General features: G+C 56.9%; 3 protein-coding genes across 8 annotated transcripts; 2 read left to right on the plus strand and 1 right to left on the minus strand.

Moving 5' to 3' along the window:
• Positions 1–315: 315 nt before the first annotated feature.
• On the plus strand, positions 316–8,735 carry ESRRA (estrogen related receptor alpha). Of its 4 annotated transcripts, none has more exons than XM_069565405.1 (7): positions 316–724; positions 2,258–2,594; positions 5,918–6,034; positions 6,184–6,312; positions 6,716–6,883; positions 6,981–7,250; positions 7,676–8,735. In XM_069565405.1, the coding sequence occupies exons 2-7, from the start codon at positions 2,270–2,272 to the stop codon at positions 7,933–7,935; spliced, it is 1,269 nt and encodes a 422-aa protein (XP_069421506.1). In that variant the 5' UTR covers positions 316–724; positions 2,258–2,269; the 3' UTR covers positions 7,936–8,735. The 4 variants fall into 4 exon arrangements, with proteins under 4 accessions (XP_069421506.1, XP_069421510.1, XP_069421508.1 ...); XM_069565409.1 differs by having other exon boundaries at positions 510–724; positions 6,546–6,883; XM_069565407.1 differs by lacking the exon at positions 316–724 and adding an exon at positions 896–1,962.
• Positions 8,681–11,489, minus strand: TRMT112 (tRNA methyltransferase activator subunit 11-2). 3 transcript variants are annotated; one of them, XM_069565413.1, is made up of 6 exons: positions 11,292–11,489; positions 10,520–10,587; positions 9,475–9,790; positions 9,284–9,385; positions 9,056–9,145; positions 8,681–8,968 (listed from the first exon to the last, which is right to left on the minus strand). In XM_069565413.1, the coding sequence occupies exons 2-6, from the start codon at positions 10,531–10,533 to the stop codon at positions 8,861–8,863; spliced, it is 630 nt and encodes a 209-aa protein (XP_069421514.1). In that variant the 5' UTR covers positions 10,534–10,587; positions 11,292–11,489; the 3' UTR covers positions 8,681–8,860. The 3 variants fall into 3 exon arrangements, with proteins under 3 accessions (XP_069421514.1, XP_069421512.1, XP_069421513.1); XM_069565411.1 differs by having other exon boundaries at positions 11,168–11,302; XM_069565412.1 differs by lacking the exon at positions 11,292–11,489 and adding an exon at positions 10,840–11,258.
• Positions 9,311–13,153, plus strand: PRDX5 (peroxiredoxin 5). Its single transcript, XM_069565410.1, has 7 exons — positions 9,311–9,704; positions 10,141–10,412; positions 11,580–11,714; positions 12,374–12,505; positions 12,578–12,616; positions 12,742–12,803; positions 12,913–13,153. The coding sequence occupies exons 2-7, from the start codon at positions 10,227–10,229 to the stop codon at positions 13,016–13,018; spliced, it is 660 nt and encodes a 219-aa protein (XP_069421511.1). The 5' UTR covers positions 9,311–9,704; positions 10,141–10,226; the 3' UTR covers positions 13,019–13,153.
• The last annotated feature ends 5,270 nt before the right edge of the window (positions 13,154–18,423 follow it).

Below are 18,423 nucleotides of genomic sequence, written 5' to 3' on the forward strand. Positions count from 1 at the left end.
GTGCGGTGCTAGTGCCCGTTAGTGTTATCTTGGGGGAAAAGGGGAAAAGGAAAGGGGCAGCACCTCCCTTCTAACTTAGGCGCGCTAGACCCCGCCTCTCATGCATATGCAGATACACCAGCCCCGGCGCTCGCCCCGCCCTCCTATTTACATATGTATGAAGTCTCCCCCCTCAGCGGCGGCCACTCAACGACCTCTCCAACTCCTCTCGCGAACAGCGCGCCCCGCCTCCCCCTTTACGTAAGAAGGCTCCTGGCCCCACCCCCTCCCCGGAGCCTCTCCGCGTCTCCTATGGGCACGCCCCCTCGGCCGCTTCCTACGCAAGCAGGTGCGCCGCCGGAGCTCGGCGGCGGCGCGGCCCGGACTTGCACGAAGGCCGGTCCTCCGGCTTCGTTGGCTCCGCCCCGGCACGTTCCAGCGCGCAGGCGCTGCCCGCCCCACTTGCCTGATTAGCATAGGGCGCTGGGCCACGCCCCCTGCTTTGCATGCGCACGGCCAGCCCCGCCCCCGCTGTCAGCTGGAGGAAGCGGAGTAGGAAGCGGCCGCGATGTCCTTTTGTGTCCTACAAGCCGCCGGCGGCGCCGCCGAGTGAGGGGACTCGGCGCGGCGGGGCGGCGCGGCCCGAGGAGGCGGCGGAGGAGGGGCCGCGCGCGGCCCCCGGCTCACCCGGCGCTCTGGGCCGCTCGGCCCCCATGCCTGCCCGCCCGCCCTGCCGGAGCCCCAGGTCCGGGGGCGGAGGGGAGCGCCGCTGTGGGGTGGGCGGGCGGGCGGGGCGCGGGGGCCATGTGCGAGCGCGGCTGGGAGGCGGGCTGGGGGCGGGGGGCGGGGGGCGGGCTCCAGGCGGGGTCCGACTCTGGGTCCGGCCCAGGTCACGGTCGACACCCTGTCGAAAGCCAGACGGGGTGAGGGTGCGGGCGGGATCTGGCGCCCAGGGCTTAAGGCCCCGGCCCGAGACCCGAGGCCGGTTCTTACTCGGGCTGCAGGTTCTGGCCAGGGTCGGGCTCGGGCTTCGGATCCAATCCCAGGGCAGGGTTCAATCCGGCACCTGGAGCATGCCGGAGTCCCGGGGGCGGGCCAGGGTGGAAGATGGGAAGGGTTCCCGGTCGGGGAAGGGGCTTTGAAGACCACGTGGGGGCGCTCGAAGGGGCCTCGGGCCACCCTTCTCTCTGGGTCAAAGGTCATCGCACTGGCTGGGGAGAGCTTCCTCCTCCTTGGCGCTCCCCCATTACTTCCTGATAACCTGATAGAGGGCCCCCGCGGGCGGAGGGGGAGGGGAGACGCAGTAACTTTAGGCAACTTCCCGTAGGTGCGCGCAGGTTGGGGGGGCGCGCTGGGCGCCCCATGGTGTAGGATTCTGCGGCAGCAGGAGTGTAGGAGCGAATGTGAGGAAGTGTGCAAGGAGGTGGAGCCGCGCCAGCGGGTGTGCCTGGGGCCAGAGGGCAAGTGTCAGGTGTGAGAGGTTCTGAATATCTTTCCATAAGGGTCTATGCCTGTGTGTGTGTGTGGGGGGGGGGGGAGATCATGGAGAGAGTGTAAGCATATTTGTGAGCGAGAGTGTGATTATGAACCTTGAGTGTGACTTTGTTATGTAGTATGCACTTGAGGAGTGTGTGAAGGCAAATGGGAGCATGAATGAGAACTGGGGTTTGAGAAGGCCATGTGAGTGTGAACCTGCTCGGTAGAGTGACTGTGTGTGAACACTTGAGTGGGCACGTGAGTGTGTGTGTGCAGGTGAGGACATCTGAAGACCCAAGTGAGTGGGAGGGTGAGGGTATACGCACCCTTGTGTGAGCACATGGACTGCCCTTTGGTGTGTATGTCTGTGTCTTGGCTTTTGAGTGGAGGATCCCCAGGGGAGGTCCTGTGTGGGGGAGACCGCTGAGATCACCAGCATCTGGAGAAAACTGAGAGGTATCCCACTCTTGGCTGAGGATTCCAGATAGGGTTGAAGAGTGCCTGGGGGTAAGCTTTCCCTATTGCCTAGCCTGGGTGGGGTAGGGGTTTTCCAAACCTCCTGTAGGTTCCCAAGTGGGAGATCTGCTGTTAGTTACTGGCCCTGGAGGCGCTGGAGACTGTTGCTATGGCAACAGATGGGGGGCCCTCTTCATGGGCAGCCTTCCTTGGACTCTGTCCCCCCTCCACCCTCTGGCTAAGCCTGGAAGCCTGCCTAGGCCTGGGGTTGGGCAACCAGGGTGACAGGGTGTCTCCATCCCCCATCCCAGCTCCTCCCTGTGACCTGACGGGTCTCTTCCCGCAGGTGACCAGCGCCATGTCCAGCCAGGTGGTGGGCATTGAGCCTCTCTACATCAAGGCAGAGCCAGCCAGCCCTGACAGCCCAAAGGGTTCCTCGGAGACTGAGACTGAGCCCCCCGTGGCTCTGGCTCCTGGCCCAGCTCCCACCCGCTGCCTCCCAGGCCACAAGGAAGAGGAGGATGGGGAGGGGGCTGGGCCTGGGGAGCAGGGTGGTGGGAAGCTGGTGCTCAGCTCCCTGCCCAAACGCCTCTGCCTGGTCTGTGGGGACGTGGCCTCCGGCTACCACTATGGTGTGGCATCCTGTGAGGCCTGCAAAGCCTTCTTCAAGAGGACCATCCAGGGTGAGCCCCCACCCCGTTCCTGTGCCCTTTGTCCTCTGGGCCTGGGGCTGCCTAACTGGTGCACTGCTGGGTGCCGTGGTACCACTTGGGGTTGGCGGCCTGGAGTTCCCAGGTCCTCCTATGTCCCAGGAATGCCCTTTCCCTTAAGAGTTAAATAAAGCCGCCAGAATGTGTTGATGGATCAGATGTGGGATGTGAGAGTGGGACTCAGGATGCCTCCTAGGTTTCTGGTACCCAGGCCCAGCACCTTCTACAGCAGCCCCTGCCTGCTTCTAAGCTTGAGTCTTCTGGCCGCTGCTATCCTCTCCCCAGCAGAGAACATGCCCTTTTTTGTGTTGATTTCCTGAAGCAGCCCCAGCACAAGGCAGGTTTTTATGGTTAACTGAGAGGGGGCTACATCATATTTCAGCATCTACCTTTAAAAAGACTTAGGCAGGGAATTCCCTGGCAGTCCAGTGGTTAGGACTCCTCACTCTTACTGCCAAGAGCCCAGGTTCAAACCCTGGTCAGGGAACTAAGATCCCAGAAGCCACATGGTGTGGTCAGGAAAAAAAAAAAGATTAGGCATCCCTGCCAATAGTACTCAGTGAATTTTTCCACTCAGGAAAGCATATCAAAATATGAGTGAGCAAGATGGCGATGTAAGAAGCATTATTTTGGATGTACCTGTTACTTATATTTTTATATAAACCAGTGGTTACTCTGGGGCTATAATACGTAGGCTTTTTCAGAGTGTTTCTTGACTGTCAGGCACCGTGCCCTATTACATTTAAGCTCTGTTACCCCCCACAGCAGTCTCTAAGGTACTAGCACTATTATAACTGAGGCCCAGAGAGGTTTTTGAAACTTGGTTCAGGTCCCATGGGTAGAAAATGGCAGCAACAAGATTTGAACTTGGGTCGATTGCGGTCTAGAGCTAAGCTCATAAAGGCCAGACTGTTGCCTCTGCTTATTACAAATAACTCTGGGCAGATGCTTCATGTCTGGTTGTGACATTCTAGCAAGTTTTGACTTGGCTGAGACCCGCTGGTCTAAAAGCTCTGTGCTCGCTTCTGGCCCTGCAGACCTGAGCCAACAGGTCCGGGTTCAAATGTCTCCTACCCACCCTGGAACACTTGGTTCTCTGTTGACAAGTATTTGTCGAGCATTAGCCATACACAGTGATCATTATGGAATATCTAGGTGCTGGAGCCTGCTAAATGTCTTAACCTCGATTATCCCATTTTGTTCTCACAACCCACCTTTGTAGGAAGTAGTTTTTACTCATCCCAGTGTTACAGATGGGAAAACTGAGGGTCGAAGGCGTAGTTGTGGGGCTTGCCCAAGGTCACCCACTTGGTAAGTGGCAGCCTCCAGGATCCTCCCTCCTCATGAACTTGTGCTCTGCTGCCCTGGCCACTGTTCCAGGTGCGGGGACACAGCTGGGACTAGGGGTCGCTCCTGTCCTCAGTTCACATCCCAGCAGAGGAGAAGGGAAAACAGTGACCTGAGCACAGTTGTTACTAACAGCTGTGGTAAGTGCTGGGGGGTCAGGAGCAGGGTGTGCCAGGGAATCTGGCTGGGCCTGAGATGCTGGAGGGCCTCCCTGAGGAGGCGTCTTAAGCTGAAGAAGCCCAGGTAGGGTGGAGGAGAGAGCAGATTGTGAGGAGAAATTCACTTTGGGTATGTTGGCCGGTTGAGCCTTTCAGTCCTGTGGTAGCCCAGGAGCTGGGAGGGCCACCGTGCATTCATTCAGCCAGACCCTGTTCCTAGCACTGGGCACAGTCCTGGCCCCCAGGGAACTGGCACTAAAATGGGTAGACGTAACGAAGAAGATAAATATGTACAGATGTTGCATATTAAACGGTGCTAAGAGCTCTCGAGAAACCATAAAGCAAGGGCAGGAAATACACAGCAGGGGCAAGTGACCAGAGGTGTCTGTGGAGGGGCTCTTGCCATTCTTATCTAGTGGCTGGGAAGGCCTCCCCAGGAAGCAGAGATCTGAAGGAGGTAAGGGAGCCATGCACCCTGAGGCAGGGCCTGTTTGAGGAACATTGAGTAGGCCAACAGAGCCGGACAGAGGGCAAAGGGGATGAGGTCAGAAAGGTGGCGAGGAGCTGGGATGCAGGTCTCATAGGCCATGGGGTTCGCCTGGAGGGTTTTTAAAATTTATTTTTAATTGGAAGATAATTGCTTTGCAGTGTTGTGTTGGTTTCTGCTGTACAACAATGTGAATCTGCCGTAACCATACATGTATCTCCTTCTTGAGCCTCCCTCCCCGACACCTGGAGAGTTTTAAGTAGGGAAGGGTCATGATCAGTCTTAGGGGGTTTTTTTGGCTTTAGTTCCTTGACCAGGATGGAGCCCAGTCCCTCAGCAGTGAAAGTGTGGAGTCCTAGCCACTGGACCACCAGGGAGTTCCCTGTCTTAGGTTTAAGAGGATGCCTCTGTGTTGATAGTAACCGAAGGTGACAAAGACAGCAGGAAGGGAGGTGACAGTGACTCTGGTCAAGGGTAGAAACAGTTGCCAGGGGAGGAACGGGTGGGCTTCTGAATGTTTTAGGAGGTAAAGCCCACCAGGACCTGTCAGTGGCTTAGATTTGGGGTGGGAAAGGAATTATAAAAAGATTTCTGCTTGAGCAGCTGGACAAATGAGATTGCAGGTTTTGGAGGGGTAAGTCGGGGGCTCCATCTAGGACAAGATAAGTTTGTAGTGCCTTCTGGACACGCAGGATGCCGAGGAGGCAGTGGGATGTGTCTAGAGTTCAGACAGGTCTAGGCTAGAGGTACAGATATGAAAGCCTGGGTGAGATCAGCATGGGAATGAGTCAGAGGAGACAGGTTGGAGGGCCGCCCAGGGGGTCTTCAATGGAAGGAGTGTAGGCAGATGCACAGAAGCCACAAAATAGCAGTGACGTAGGAGGAAAACCCAGAGTGTGGTGTCCTAGAAGCAAAAGAAGAAAAGTGTTTGTTTCTAGGAGGGATCAGCAGTGTTAGATGTTAGTAATAGAGGGACGAGAACTGACCGCTGGATGTAGCAGTGTGGAGGCCACTGTGGCCCTTGATGAGAACAGATGAGGGCAGCACAGCCCAGAGGTGTGACTGGACCGGAGGCTGGGGCCGGTTGCCGCCTGACTCCCCTGGTCCCAGCCCCTCCCTTGCCCAGGCCGGGATTCCCAGCCCAGCCACCTTTCCCCTCAGTGCCCCGATTTCCCTGCCCCATTCACAGCACTCCCGCTCTCCTCAGACCTGTGTTTGCCTGGAATGGCAGGGCTCTCCCCACTGGCTAGGCCCCCTCTGGGCCCCAGGAGGCCGCCACTGGAGCCCTGCCTCTTCCCTGGCAGGCAGCATCGAGTACAGCTGTCCGGCCTCCAACGAATGCGAGATCACCAAGCGGAGACGCAAGGCCTGCCAGGCCTGTCGCTTCACCAAGTGCCTGCGGGTGGGCATGCTCAAGGAGGGTGAGCGCTGGCGGGGGCCTGGATGAGGCTGGGGAGCTGGGTGCATGGGGTCGGGCCGGGTGAGGCCTGGGAAGTCCTGGCTGACCGGGCTGGGCAGGCGGGCTCTGGAGAGCAGGCCCCGTGGACACAGCGCTGTCCTGCAATTCAAGGGGTACGTCTGGACCGCGTCCGCGGTGGGCGACAGAAGTACAAGCGGCGGCCAGAGGTGGACCCACTGCCCTTCCCAGGCCCCTTCCCTGCTGGACCTCTGGCAGTAGCTGGAGGCCCTCGGAAGACAGGTGAGAGCGCAGTGGGGTCCTTGGGGCTCTGGGGTCAGGGTGGGCAGTCTGTCTGACGTCATTCACACGGGACAGTAGTTATCTTGGGTGCTGGGACCCATGTCTTCCCTTCATCTGTTTGTTCACACAATTCCCTCAAGAAGTATTTACGAAAATACCCTTTTGTGTGTCAGACCTCGAGCAGTACAGCTGGGAGCATGGAAGGTTTTCTAACGTTCAGAACCTGTCCACAGACAGACGCTTTCCCTAGGAGATAGTGCGGTGTTTCCCGGAGAGAGGTGTCCGAGCCAGGCTGGCCAGTGGCTATTGAGGAAGGCCACAGGGGGAGTGACTCTGGGAAGATGTTTGACCCTGAAGGGCTGGCAGAGGGATGAATGCGTGCCTCTTCCAACTGTCGCTACAGCCCCAGTGAACGCACTGGTGTCCCATCTGCTGGTGGTTGAACCTGAGAAGCTGTATGCCATGCCCGACCCAGCGGGCCCCGACGGACACCTCCCAGCTGTGGCCACCCTCTGTGACCTCTTTGACCGAGAGATCGTGGTCACCATCAGCTGGGCCAAGAGCATCCCAGGTAAAGGGCCCAGGCAATGTGGGGTTCCCCTGGGTAGGCTGGGCCCTGCCTGGCTCTGGTGCAGTTGCTTAGCCGGCTCTGGCCCCCTGCCCCCCAGGCTTCTCGTCACTGTCACTATCTGACCAGATGTCAGTGCTGCAGAGCGTGTGGATGGAAGTACTGGTGTTGGGTGTGGCCCAGCGTTCCCTGCCACTGCAGGATGAGCTGGCCTTTGCCGAGGACCTGGTCCTGGATGAAGAGGGGGCGCGAGCCGCTGGCCTGGGGGAACTGGGGGCTGCCCTGCTGCAGCTGGTGCGGCGACTGCAGGCCCTGCGGTTGGAGCGCGAGGAGTATGTTCTGCTGAAGGCCCTGGCCCTCGCCAATTCAGGTGAGTTTGGGGCTTGTACTGATGGGTTTCTCTATAAGGCGCTTTGGTTTTTTAACTGTGATGGTGGCACGCTCCCACTTTGCAGACAGGGAATACAGGCTTAGGCAAGAACAGTGACTTGCTGAAAGTCACGAAGCCAGGCGAGGACAGGTCCAGGAAATGCATGCTGAATTCTGAGCCCTAGTGCCTGTGGTTTTGTAGACAGGTGATCCACTTAGTGGGAGGGAAGGGGAAGGGGACCAGAGGTGGCCATAGCTGAGGAAGGAGGAGTGGGCCCTGGCTCATGGGCAGGAGCAGTGAGTAGTGCTTCAGCAAATCTTGGTGTGGCTCCTTCTTGGGCCCCTACCTGGCAGTGCCCAGGTTGATGTGGCTCTGCCCCTTCTGGAGATGGCCCATGTCAACAGTTCTGTCATCTTGCCTTGCAGACTCTGTGCACATTGAAGATGCTGAAGCGGTGGAGCAGCTACGAGAAGCTCTACACGAGGCCCTGCTGGAGTACGAAGCTGGCCGGGCAGGCCCCGGAGGGGGCGCTGAGCGGAGGCGGGCAGGCAGGCTGCTGCTCACACTACCGCTCCTTCGCCAGACAGCGGGCAAAGTGCTGGCCCATTTCTATGGGGTGAAGCTGGAGGGCAAGGTGCCCATGCACAAGCTGTTTTTGGAAATGCTCGAGGCCATGATGGACTGAGGCAAGGGGTGGGCATGGGTGGGGGTGCTGGCAGGACCCGCCCAGCAAGGGGTCAGCCCCAAGAGGGCAGAGCTGGGGTCTGGGTAGTGCCACAGCCTGCTGGCAGGGCCAGGGCAACACCATCAGCCCCTGGGAGCAGGCCCTACACCCTCCCCTCCCCCCTCCTTGGGGGTGTTAGAAGCTGGGAACATGTGCGCCCAGGCTCTGGGCACAGTGCTGCCCCTCGCAAGCCATAACGTGCCCCCAGGGTGTAGGGGGCCTTGCGGAAGCCATAGGGGGCTGCAGGGGACATGTGTGTGTTGGGGGGGGTCGGTGGGCAGAAGCCTGATCTCAGGGAGGGAAGGGAGTGGAGGCCACAGTCTCCCAGTGGGTGATGCTTTTGCTGCTGCTTAATCCGACTTCCTCTCCAGATCGGAGGGGGATTTGGAGAGCAAAGGCTCCTGCTCCCTTTGCTCCTCTCTCATCATTTGCATTGGGCGTTACTGCCCCCCCCCACCTTGAAGCAATAACTCCAAGCAGGCTCCAGCCCCTGGACCCCTGGGGTGGCCAGGGCCCCCCATCAGCTCCACCCAGTCTCCTCAGGGGGCAGGGGGAGCACTGCCTCTATGCCCTGCAGAGCAATAACACTATATTTATTTTTGGGTTTGGCCAGGGAGGCGCAGGGATATGGGGCAAGCCAGGGCCCAGAGCCCGTGGCTGTACAGAGACTCTATTTTAATGTATATTTGCTGCAAAGAGAAACCGCTTTTGGTTTTGAACCTTTAATGAGAAAAAAATATATATACTATCGAGCTCAGAAACACTGTGTGTGGCGTGTCACTGGGTCAAGGGTTAGAGACACATAGGATAGGGCTAACAAACAAGATAACGTGTAAACAAAGATTCACACAACCAACCAGAGGGAAAAACCGGCGCCTGGCATAGTTTAAGTCTCAGTTTCCTCATCACTCAGCAGCATATTGGGGATCCCACGGCTGATGGGGAACACACGTCCCGACTCTGGGCATTGCAGGGTGCCCTCCAAGACCTCCACCTGCGGGAAGAGGGGACCAGAACTGAGCACTGGCAGTTGTCAGGTGTGGGTGTACAGCCAGGAAGCAAGCGACGGGTCGGTTCTCACCTCCAGCAGCACGTGGTGCATCTTTCTCAGAAATTCCTCGTTATGCTCATATCCCTGAATCGGCTCTTTAGGCACCTCGATGAGATGCAGCTGTGGGCAAGAGGCTTAAATCATCTCGGCTTCCCAGACGCTCGCCTTGATGGCTGGTGTAAAGGGCTGCAGTTAAGACTATCCCCCCAACCCCCCGCCACCCACGGTGTGCACGGGGCTGGGGAGGTGGGTCCTCACGTTGTCCGCAGCCTCCAGAAGCGCCGCCCACTCCACTTTCGGTATCATACGCACTATGAAGTCGGGGTTGAACTCCACAGGGTTGATACGGACTTCCGTGGCCTGAGGGGCGCAGAGATTTAGTTAGGCAAGGACCGGATCCTGATTCTCCTACCCTCGCCCCCGGGAGAGGTGCCCGAGACGGCCAGTACCTGGAGACGCAGGGGGAAGCCACGAGGCCCCACCCCTCGCACGTGCGAGCTCAGCAAGTTGTGGGTGAGCAGCCTCATGTCTGCGCTGCGCGCTCCCGCACAGCCGGAGCCGGAAGGACAGTGGTCTCTCTCTACATCATTTCCGGGGCTGTCCCGCTCTATCCTATTGGACGCCTGGGAGGAGCGGAAACGGCGAACCTTCCGGACTTCCGGTCCTCGCCGGAGCCGAGGTTGGTTGGTATCATGCGCAGCTCCTGGAAGCGTCTCGGCAGGAGATTGCAAAGGCGCAGGCCCAGTGGTTTTGGCTGAGCTAATGCTACAAATCATGTACAATGTAAATTATACGTAACACTGCTATAATGCAAAGGCCTTCGTGTAATGCAAAATAAGTACGCTTTACTTATTTACCCAGGCGCCTAACACCACCGTCTCCTGCCACTTGCTTGCTGTTAAGAAATGGAAATACTGCCCCAATCCGTAAATTACACAATCGAAATAGCGGCAACCCGGCCTTGTATGCAAATAAGCCCCGCCCGCTCGCACGCGCGCCGGTGATCCACCCCTAATACGGAGCTGGTCGGAAGCCCCGCCCATTCGTGCGCCGTCCACGCCTGCGCGGTGGCCAGGTAACGTGCGCCGTTCTACTTTTTGCCCTGTCTTTCGCAGGATTGCGTCTTAACGCTCCGGTTCCGCCCAGCGTACTACCTCTGCCTCGAGGTGTGGGCGGGGCTGTTCTGACTCTATGACTCGGCATGAGTCTGCGGTGGTTACGAGTCCTGGGCTGCAGACCGGGCTCGGTGGTGTCCCGGGCGACCATCGTTGAGGGTGCGTCAGCGACAGCGGCGGGAGCCCGAGGGTGCCTGGAAGGAATCCTCGACTGGACTTTTGGCGGGGTCCGAGGTTTCAGAAGCGCTGCTGTAGCCATGGCCCCTATCAAGGTGACCGCGGGCCCAGCCAGGCCTGACTTCTTTGCCTCCCCGACTCCACTCATTTCTGCACGCCCCTTCGTTCCGCTTGTCTCTGGGAGAGTCACCGTCTTTCTTACCTTCCCTCTGCCATAGAGGCTCCTCCCGCCGTCCGTTCCTCTTGTTTCCTTCAACAAGACCCCGGTAGCTGCAACGATATCGCCAGTTTTAGGGGTCTCGTGCCCCATCTCCTCTACAGTTCTCAAGGCTTTGGGGCCTTCCCCTCGTCTCCCTGCCGCACCCACTCTGGACACCTGTGACCAGTCTCCACCATTTTCAGGTGGCGTGCCATGGCTTCCCCCACCTATGGAACCATCTCCTTTACCCTTTTTAACCCCTATACGTGCTCGTCTACACGCCCTTCCGCTGCTTTTGTCAAGTTACTGGGTATTACTCTCACCCCATCCTTTGAAACAGGTGACGACGTCTCTTAGAACCCTGTTTTGTCTCTCCCACTGCACCCTTCTGCTGAGTTTTTCAGCCCTTTTATCTTCTGGAACCATCCCCAGCTCCTTGGGGCTCCCCCTTGCTTCACAGTCTTCTGAGAGCCCCTCCTCCTACTTCATCCTACAACCCACTGCTGTGTTTCTCCAGGCTCTCCCTCACTCCTGCCTTTGCCCCCTTTGTCTACTTTTTCTGGCCCGTGAAGCCTGCACACACTCCCAGGAACGCTGATCCCTCTCCCTTGAAGGGAGTCCTTCTGTACTCATGCTCCCCAACTGTCCCACCTTCTGCTGCCCTCCCATTGTCTCGTCTTGAGTGTGGGACGCTCAGCTGTGCCCGGCGTCCTCTCCCTCCGTGTTGTCAGGGCCTCCTCCTGCCCCTCTGTCCCACTTCTTTCCTGTAACTCACCTTGTTTACTCAACCTCTTGTGACACCCAGAGAGGCCGTCTCTCCTTTTTCCTGTGGTCACAGATTGGCCCTTAAGAGGAATAGGGCCACCTTGAAACTTGGAGGATGTGGGGTAACCAGGCGGTCGCAGGAAAGGGGCCACTGGAATCTCTGACAGCGGTGGACTTCCCTGCCGGGTGTAAAGCCTGGCTCCACAGGACCAGGCAGGGCTGCTCAGCCCTCAGTGGGCACCCCCACCCCGCTGTTGCGGCCCTGCCCCTGCCCTTACCTTGGAGTCCTTCCTTCTAGGTGGGAGATGCCATTCCGTCGGTGGAGGTATTTGAAAAGGAGCCCGGGAACAAGGTGAACCTGGCGGAGCTGTTCAAAGGCAAGAAGGGAGTGCTGTTTGGGCTCCCTGGTGCCTTTACCCCTGGCTGTTCCAAGGTGAGGCCTGCGCAGTTGGGATCTTATGTGCATGTTTATGTTGTTCACGAGTCCCGCATGGTCCCGGGACCGCTTGTACCAATGGGACGTAGGTGATACGACAGTTAAAGAAGCTTATCAGGCTTTTAAGAAATAAGTGGTGACTGAGTGTAGGGATGTAGGAGAAAAGGTGGTGCAACAGCTCTCATCGATCCTGCTGGGTGACGGGGCTGTGGAAGGGACTTGGGACCCGGGTAAATGAGACGGTCCTGCTCACGGGACGTTCATAGTGTTGAGCAAGGAACACTTTAATTTGGATCCGAGCTTAGTTGTTGCTGTTTAGTCACTAAGTCGTGCCAACTCTCTGCAACCCCATGGACTGTAGCGCGCTAGGCTCCTCTGTCCATGAGATTTCCCAGACAAGAAGACTGGGGCGGGTTGCCGTTTCCTTCTCCAGGGGATCTTCCTGATGGAAGGATCGAACCTGCGTTTCCTGTGTTGGCAGGTGGATTCTTTACTGTTGAGCCACCAGGGAAGCAAAAAGGAACTGTGGCTTACCCAATTTTCATTGTCTGATCAAAGCTGTTGGCATTGGGAAATGAGGAGGGCTTGGAGACGAAGGGTAGGCTGAGGAGCAGAGGCTGTTACCTACCTGCTGACTCTCTGGTTCTCCTCCCCAGACCCACCTGCCAGGGTTTGTGGAGCAGGCTGGCGCTCTGAAGGCCAAGGGGATCCAGGTGGTGGCATGTCTGACCGTTAATGATGTCTTTGTGACTGAAGAGTGGGGACGTGCCCACAAGGCAGAGGGCAAGGTGAGCTGTGGATCCTGCAGGGGATCTGGGGCCAAGGTGGAGGTTTTTTTGTGACTTTTGCTTTCTCCTCAGGTTCGGCTCCTGGCAGACCCCAATGGGACCTTTGGGAAGGTGAGTGCACTCCCAGCTTCCATCCTGGAAGCAGGGACTTGGAGGGACACGGCCGGTATGGGGAGCAGCCAGGGGACCTGGCCTGTTCTGGGGGTTCCTGACCTTTCCTCTGCTTCTCCTTTCAGGAGACAGATTTGTTACTTGATGATTCACTGGTGTTTCTCTTTGGGAATCACCGACTGAAGAGGTAAAAGTGGGAGGGTCCCCCTTGGGGGTTTGCTTGCTACCCCGCCTGACTCCATTGCCAGCCTCCAGGCCCAGGCTGTTTGACGTGGCCCGGCCCTTCTTTCTGGCAGGTTCTCCATGGTGATAGAGGATGGCATCGTCACATTCCTGAATGTGGAGCCAGATGGCACAGGCCTCACCTGCACCCTGGCTCCCAACATCCTCTCACAGCTCTGAGGCTTGGAGCCCAGATATCCTCCTCCGGCACTTTCCTGTTTCACCTGCCCAGTCCTGGGCAGAGGGCCCCAGCCTAGCCTGTGATCACTCAGCTGAAATCTTGGCCAAATTTCTGCAATAAACACTTCTGGTTTATATCTGTCTTCTTGGTTTTGAATTGCTGCTTTGCCCAAGCCAGGCCTCACTGACAGTCCAGCTGTTAGGGTAGTGGGCAGAGGCTGAAGTGGGGACTCATAAAGGACTCTGATTTAACTTAGTCAGAGAAGGCCTCTTGAGGGAGGTTTCATGAAGCATCCATCTACAAGCTGAGAAAGGGCCAGCGGTCTGAAGAGTGAGGGAAGGAGCGGTCCTGCTGAGGGAGCTCCTCGGGAAAGGCTCTGGATAGACCCGAGCTTGGCTAGGGCCCGTGACCTTTTGCATTTGATATCTGGATGATAGCCGATCTCATTTTGACTGCAGACCTCAGGGTAGAAACTGGCCCAAGGCATCCCCCCCTCATCCCCCCCTTTTGGGAGCACCCACATCCCAAGAAGGGCCCATGGCACCTTGGGACCATCTGATGGGCAAAAAGGGCTCCATTGGCAGAGCCAGTGCTGGTTCAGCCCCAGGGGTGGGAGGTGATGGGTGGTGCAGTGTCCCGTGGGCAAAGTCTAGGTAAGCTGTGGAAGAGAGGAGACACTAGTAAGGCTGGCCCTGCAGTGAGTGTGTTGTATGTTGTTAGGGGCCGAGAGTCAGGGAGGCCAGCAGGGCTTGAGGCTGAGGAGCATTCTGTCTGCAGGCCTTGCCCTTGGGCCTCTGCCTCTTGTCCTCAGAAAGCCCTGTGCTTGGAAGCAGGCTTATTAGGCACCAGCTGTGTTAAAGAGCTCATAGTCTAAGGGAGGCAGATGCTTGAGGTATGCTAAAAATCCTCACACGATCCTGGGCGGTGAGAACTGTTATACCACAGAGAGGTTAAACAAGTGGACCTGGCTCCTCCAGCCACGTAAGAGGAGTTTGGATTTGAGCCAGTCAGTTGGCCTCGGGGAGCTTTACAGCCCCGCCCTGGGCCCCGTCAGCACCAGGCTCCAAGGGGTTCTCCCTGCCCTTCCAGGCCATCTGGGGAGGCTCAGGGCAGCTCAGAGCTGGCTAAAGCAGGCTGAGAGATCTCAGGAAAGATCAAGGAAAGGCATCTTGAAGGACACAGTCCTTGAGGCAGTGGGGCTGGTGCGCCTGGCGGCGGGAACAATGTGGCCATAGTTACAGAGGGCAGAAGAGCTCCAAGGTGGTGGAGCATCTGAGTGAGGGCAGGGAGGCTTTTGAAGCCCTGTAAGCTGCTTACATTTCACTCTGCGGGCCCTTCAGACCAGCGAAGGATGTCTGTAGGGCAGTGACAGGTCAGAGTCATACCTGGACTCCTCTGTGCAGGTAGAGCTGGAGAGGGGCAGGCGGGAGGCCGAGGAGAGGCCAGTGTGCGGCAGGATTGATGACTGAGTGTCCAGGAGGTGGGGGCTGGTACAGGCGACCTGGGGGTGTTGGAAGGGTGAGTCCCGGGGGTGCTTGGCTGGAGGTCTAAGGGGTGGGAGAGGAGGGTCCTCGGGAGGGGGCCAGCCTCCCTGCAGGGGTCCCAGCTGCTCAGCCTGCCTGAGCCAGCTCACCCACTGACCTTTGTCTCCTCAGTTCTCTTCCACAACCTGTCACCGCTCAGGAGTCCTGGGTTGGGGCAGGACAGAGGGCTGACCACCCCTCCAGCTTCCTAAGCCCTTGTGACCTGTCCCCACCAAGCCCTAGGTCACAGCACTGTCCTGGCTTGGATGGCAGGAAGTCCCTTTCTTTCCAGACACCATCTCTCAATTCTCTTGTACAGATGAGGACACAGAGGTGTATGTAGACGTCACTGTGTGCACCCTGTGAGTGGTCTGGAGGCTCCACAAGCCCGAGAGAGAAGTGAGTGTCTGAGCTGGCAGCTGGGCTCTCGGAGCCTGGAGTCTGCTGGCCAAGTGGGGCCCCTGCGGGCCGGCACCCTATTCCTCTTCCCAGCAGACCTCAGGCCACCCTGGCAGCTCCTCACCATCAGGGCAAGCCCAGTCTCCATCGATGCCACTCAGCTGCCTCTGTGCCTCCACTCCTGACCTCATGTCTGGACAGGCTGAGGTCCAGTGAGGCCTCCGAAAGGAAGCGTCCCCTCCAGGATCCCGTTGCCACTGGCTGGGCCTTTACGGCAGGGTGAGGGGTCTTCTAGGGCCAAGGTGACCCCTTTGGACAGCATGATGGGAGTTGGGTGTGGGTGGAAGTGGGCCTTCGGTCTCAGTGGCCCTGGCTGCTGGCCGGGGGGCTGGGGGTGTCTTGTGCGCTGCTCCAGGTGCAGGACTGCTTGAGATCAGCCATCTCATGGTGTGCGAATCCGCCTGCCAATGCAGGGGACACGGGTTTGACCCCTGGTCCAGGAGGACCCCACATGCCGCGGGGCGACTAAGCCCCCGTGCCACAACTGCTCAAGCCCACCTGACAGCAGTGGGTGTGAGCCCCCTGGGCTGTTGGTGGTCAAGGGGCCAATGTTAAAGTCAGTCAGCCAGACCTCCAACGTCCACCGGACATGGTGGTGCCGGTTTAGGCGCTAAATTGTGTTCGACTCTTGTGACCCCATAGACTGTAGACTGCCAGGCCCCCCTGTCCATGGGATTCTCCAGGCAAGAATACTACAGTGGGTTGCCATTTCCTTCTCCAGGGTATCTTCCCAACCCAGGAATCAAACCCAGGTCTCCTGTCTTGCAGGCAGATTCTTTACCAACTGACCTACAAGGAAAGCCTGTTTACCCTAATTATTCCTTTTACGTGTACAAGTAGAGAGGCAAGTTCAGCCATCCCTGGGTACCTGTGGAGGACTGGCATATTGGTAAGTAAAATCTAGATGGTCAAGAATATTGCTCAATACCAGCGATTCTGAGCCTTTTCTGGGCCAAAAATTCCTTTGAAGTATTGCTAAAAGCAATGCCTCTTTCCTTACAAAGCACACATCTGAACGTGTGTGTACACACGTGGACACCTACATGCTCTTTAAAAGTTTCAAGGAACCCCTATGGTCCTACCAGATTTCCAGATGAGCCCCCTCCCTGACCCGGGAAGCATCCTAGCAGAGTGGGTCAGCAGACTTCGGGCTCAGACCACCTGTGAATCCTGGCCTGCTACTGAGAAGCTGGGGACCTTGGGGAGGCTATTTAGTTTTCCTTGACCCCCACTTCTCTCATCTTTTTTTAAAGTTAATTTCTTCTTGGCTGTTGGAGAAGGCAATGGCAACCCACTCCAGTGTTCTTGCCTGGAGAACCCCAGGGACGGAGGAGCCTGGTGGGCTGCCATCTATGGGGTCGGACACGACTGAAGCGACTCAGCAGCGGCAGCAGCCTTCTTGGCTGCACTGGGTCTCTGTTGCTACTCGCAGGCTTCTCTCCAGTTGCGGCAAGCCGGGGCTGCGCTCTCGTTGTGGTTCTCAGGCTTCTCATCATGGTGGCTTCTCTTGTTGCGGAGCACGGGCTCTAGGGTGTGCAGGCTTCAGCAGTTGCGTTTTCTGTGCTCGAGAGCACAGGCTCAGTAGTTGCGGCAGCATGTGGAATCTTCCCAGACCAGGGATTGAACCCGTGTGCCCTGCATTGGCAGGCGGATTCTTAACTGCTGGACCACCAAGGAAGTCCTGACCCTACTTCCCTTATCTTTAGAGTGGAAATAATCCAACTGACCTCGTAGGGTCATTGTGGGGAACACATGAGACGGTTTACGTAAAGCGTTTGGTACAGTGCTTAGTACACAGTAAGTGCTCAATGAATGATTGTAAAACGAAAAAGAACCCCTGCTGTGCACCGTTCAGCCTGCATGTTGGTAGGGAAAGAGCTGGGCGGTAGCAGAGAGGCCAAATCCCAGACCTGTCCTTGGTGATTACTTTCTGTGGCTCCCTGGGCCTCAGTTTCCTCATCAGTATAATGGGGCTAGTGATGCTGTTAGGGCAAGGCCCCCAGTATTCTCCTTAGGTTGCCTGGCACTCGAAGGCTCACTTGAAGGAGCTGGGACGATATCTCTGGGGGGAGTCTTTGTCATCTCTTAGAGAATCAAACCTGAGCTTCTGATATCAAGAGAGGGTTGGAGGGGGTCCCAGCATCTCTAGCCTAGAGTAGGCTTGGGCTGCAGCCATGCAGCCACCGTGATTGGGAGCCCTGGAGGCTACTGGCCCCAGGGGAACACACCCTGCTGATCTTGGTTGGGGTTTAGCTGCACAGGCATCAAGGAGTGACAGAGGAGAGCATGTACGTGTGTGTGTATGTACATGTGTGTCTGTAACTTCTAGACCAGTTTGAGTACCATCTGCGTAAATGCACAGCTTTTGTGGTGTTCACAAACATGCATATTGTCTGCTACGTTTTTTTTTTTTCCGCTTATGTAGGATGCACTGCACAACATGTAGGATCTTAGTTCCCTGACCAGGGACTGAACCCGTGCCCCTTGCAGGGGAAGCAGATGAGCCTGAACTACTGACTGCCGTGGAATCCCCTGCTGTGTTATTAATATTAGCACCAACTCTTCCCGTTTGAGCTTGGGTTTTTTTTTTTTTTTTTTTAAATTTAACACAGATAAGATAACCTGCTTAACGTGTTTTGGGAAGAAGTGCAGGGAGGGAGAGAGAAAGCTATCTTCTCTTCAGCTTCTCGGATATTGGTCGCCACTGTTTCAGCATAAACTTGACTATGTGCTGTGCTGTGCTCAGTCGTTCAATTATGTCCGACTCTGCAACGCCATGGACTGGAGCCCACCACCCTCCTCTGTCCATGGGATTCTCCAGGCAAGAATACTGGAGTGAGTTGCCCTGCCTTCCTCCAGGGGGATCTTCCTAACCCAGGGATTGAACACAGGTCTCCTGCATTGCAGGCAGATTCTTTACCTCCTGAGCCACGAGGGAAGCACATTTGACTACTGTGGTTCTGAATTAGAACTAGACTTTCTTGAGAGTGATGTAAATACCAGTGACTTAACATAGAGGCTTAGCTCACAGACACCCAGTGGGAAGGCTGATAACATCGGGCAGCTCCATGATTATTCCCACCCTGTGCTAATTCTATCTTGTTGCTCTGCCAAATTTAACAAGGGACTTCTACCTCACAATCCAAGGTGGCTGCTTGAGTTCCAGCTATCACAGTCAAAATCCAGCCAGCAGGATGGAGGAGATGGGGAACAGGAGATAAAAGGCCCCTACTAGCTGTCGACTTAAAAAAAAATTGCAAAATGTGAGAGTTGCGAGTTAAGTTTTATCTGGGGCAAAATGAGGACTGTGGCCCAGGAGACGGTACCTCAGATAGCTCTGAGAAACTGCTCCAAAGAGGTAGGAGGGAAGGACAGTATATATGTGATTCTGATGAAGGAAGAGTACGTGCAATCAAACACAT

The sequence above is a fragment of the Ovis canadensis genome, chromosome 21 (genome assembly GCF_042477335.2).
Source record: "Ovis canadensis isolate MfBH-ARS-UI-01 breed Bighorn chromosome 21, ARS-UI_OviCan_v2, whole genome shotgun sequence".
Taxonomy (NCBI): domain Eukaryota; kingdom Metazoa; phylum Chordata; class Mammalia; order Artiodactyla; family Bovidae; genus Ovis; species Ovis canadensis.

Coding starts and splice junctions, on each gene's coding strand:
- TRMT112 (XM_069565413.1), bottom strand. Junction 9,146..9,283: donor TTCTGGAGGCTGCGGACAAC/GTGAGGACCCAC, acceptor TCTTGCCCACAG/CTGCATCTCATCGAGGTGCC. Junction 8,969..9,055: donor TGCACCACGTGCTGCTGGAG/GTGAGAACCGAC, acceptor CTCTTCCCGCAG/GTGGAGGTCTTGGAGGGCAC.
- PRDX5 (XM_069565410.1), top strand. CDS start 10,227: ATGAGTCTGCGGTGGTTACGAGTCCTGGGCTGCAGACCGGGCTCGGTG. Junction 11,715..12,373: donor TTACCCCTGGCTGTTCCAAG/GTGAGGCCTGCG, acceptor TCTCCTCCCCAG/ACCCACCTGCCAGGGTTTGT. Junction 12,804..12,912: donor GGGAATCACCGACTGAAGAG/GTAAAAGTGGGA, acceptor TCTTTCTGGCAG/GTTCTCCATGGTGATAGAGG.
- ESRRA (XM_069565405.1), top strand. CDS start 2,270: ATGTCCAGCCAGGTGGTGGGCATTGAGCCTCTCTACATCAAGGCAGAG. Junction 6,035..6,183: donor GGTGGGCATGCTCAAGGAGG/GTGAGCGCTGGC, acceptor CTGCAATTCAAG/GGGTACGTCTGGACCGCGTC. Junction 7,251..7,675: donor CCTGGCCCTCGCCAATTCAG/GTGAGTTTGGGG, acceptor CTTGCCTTGCAG/ACTCTGTGCACATTGAAGAT.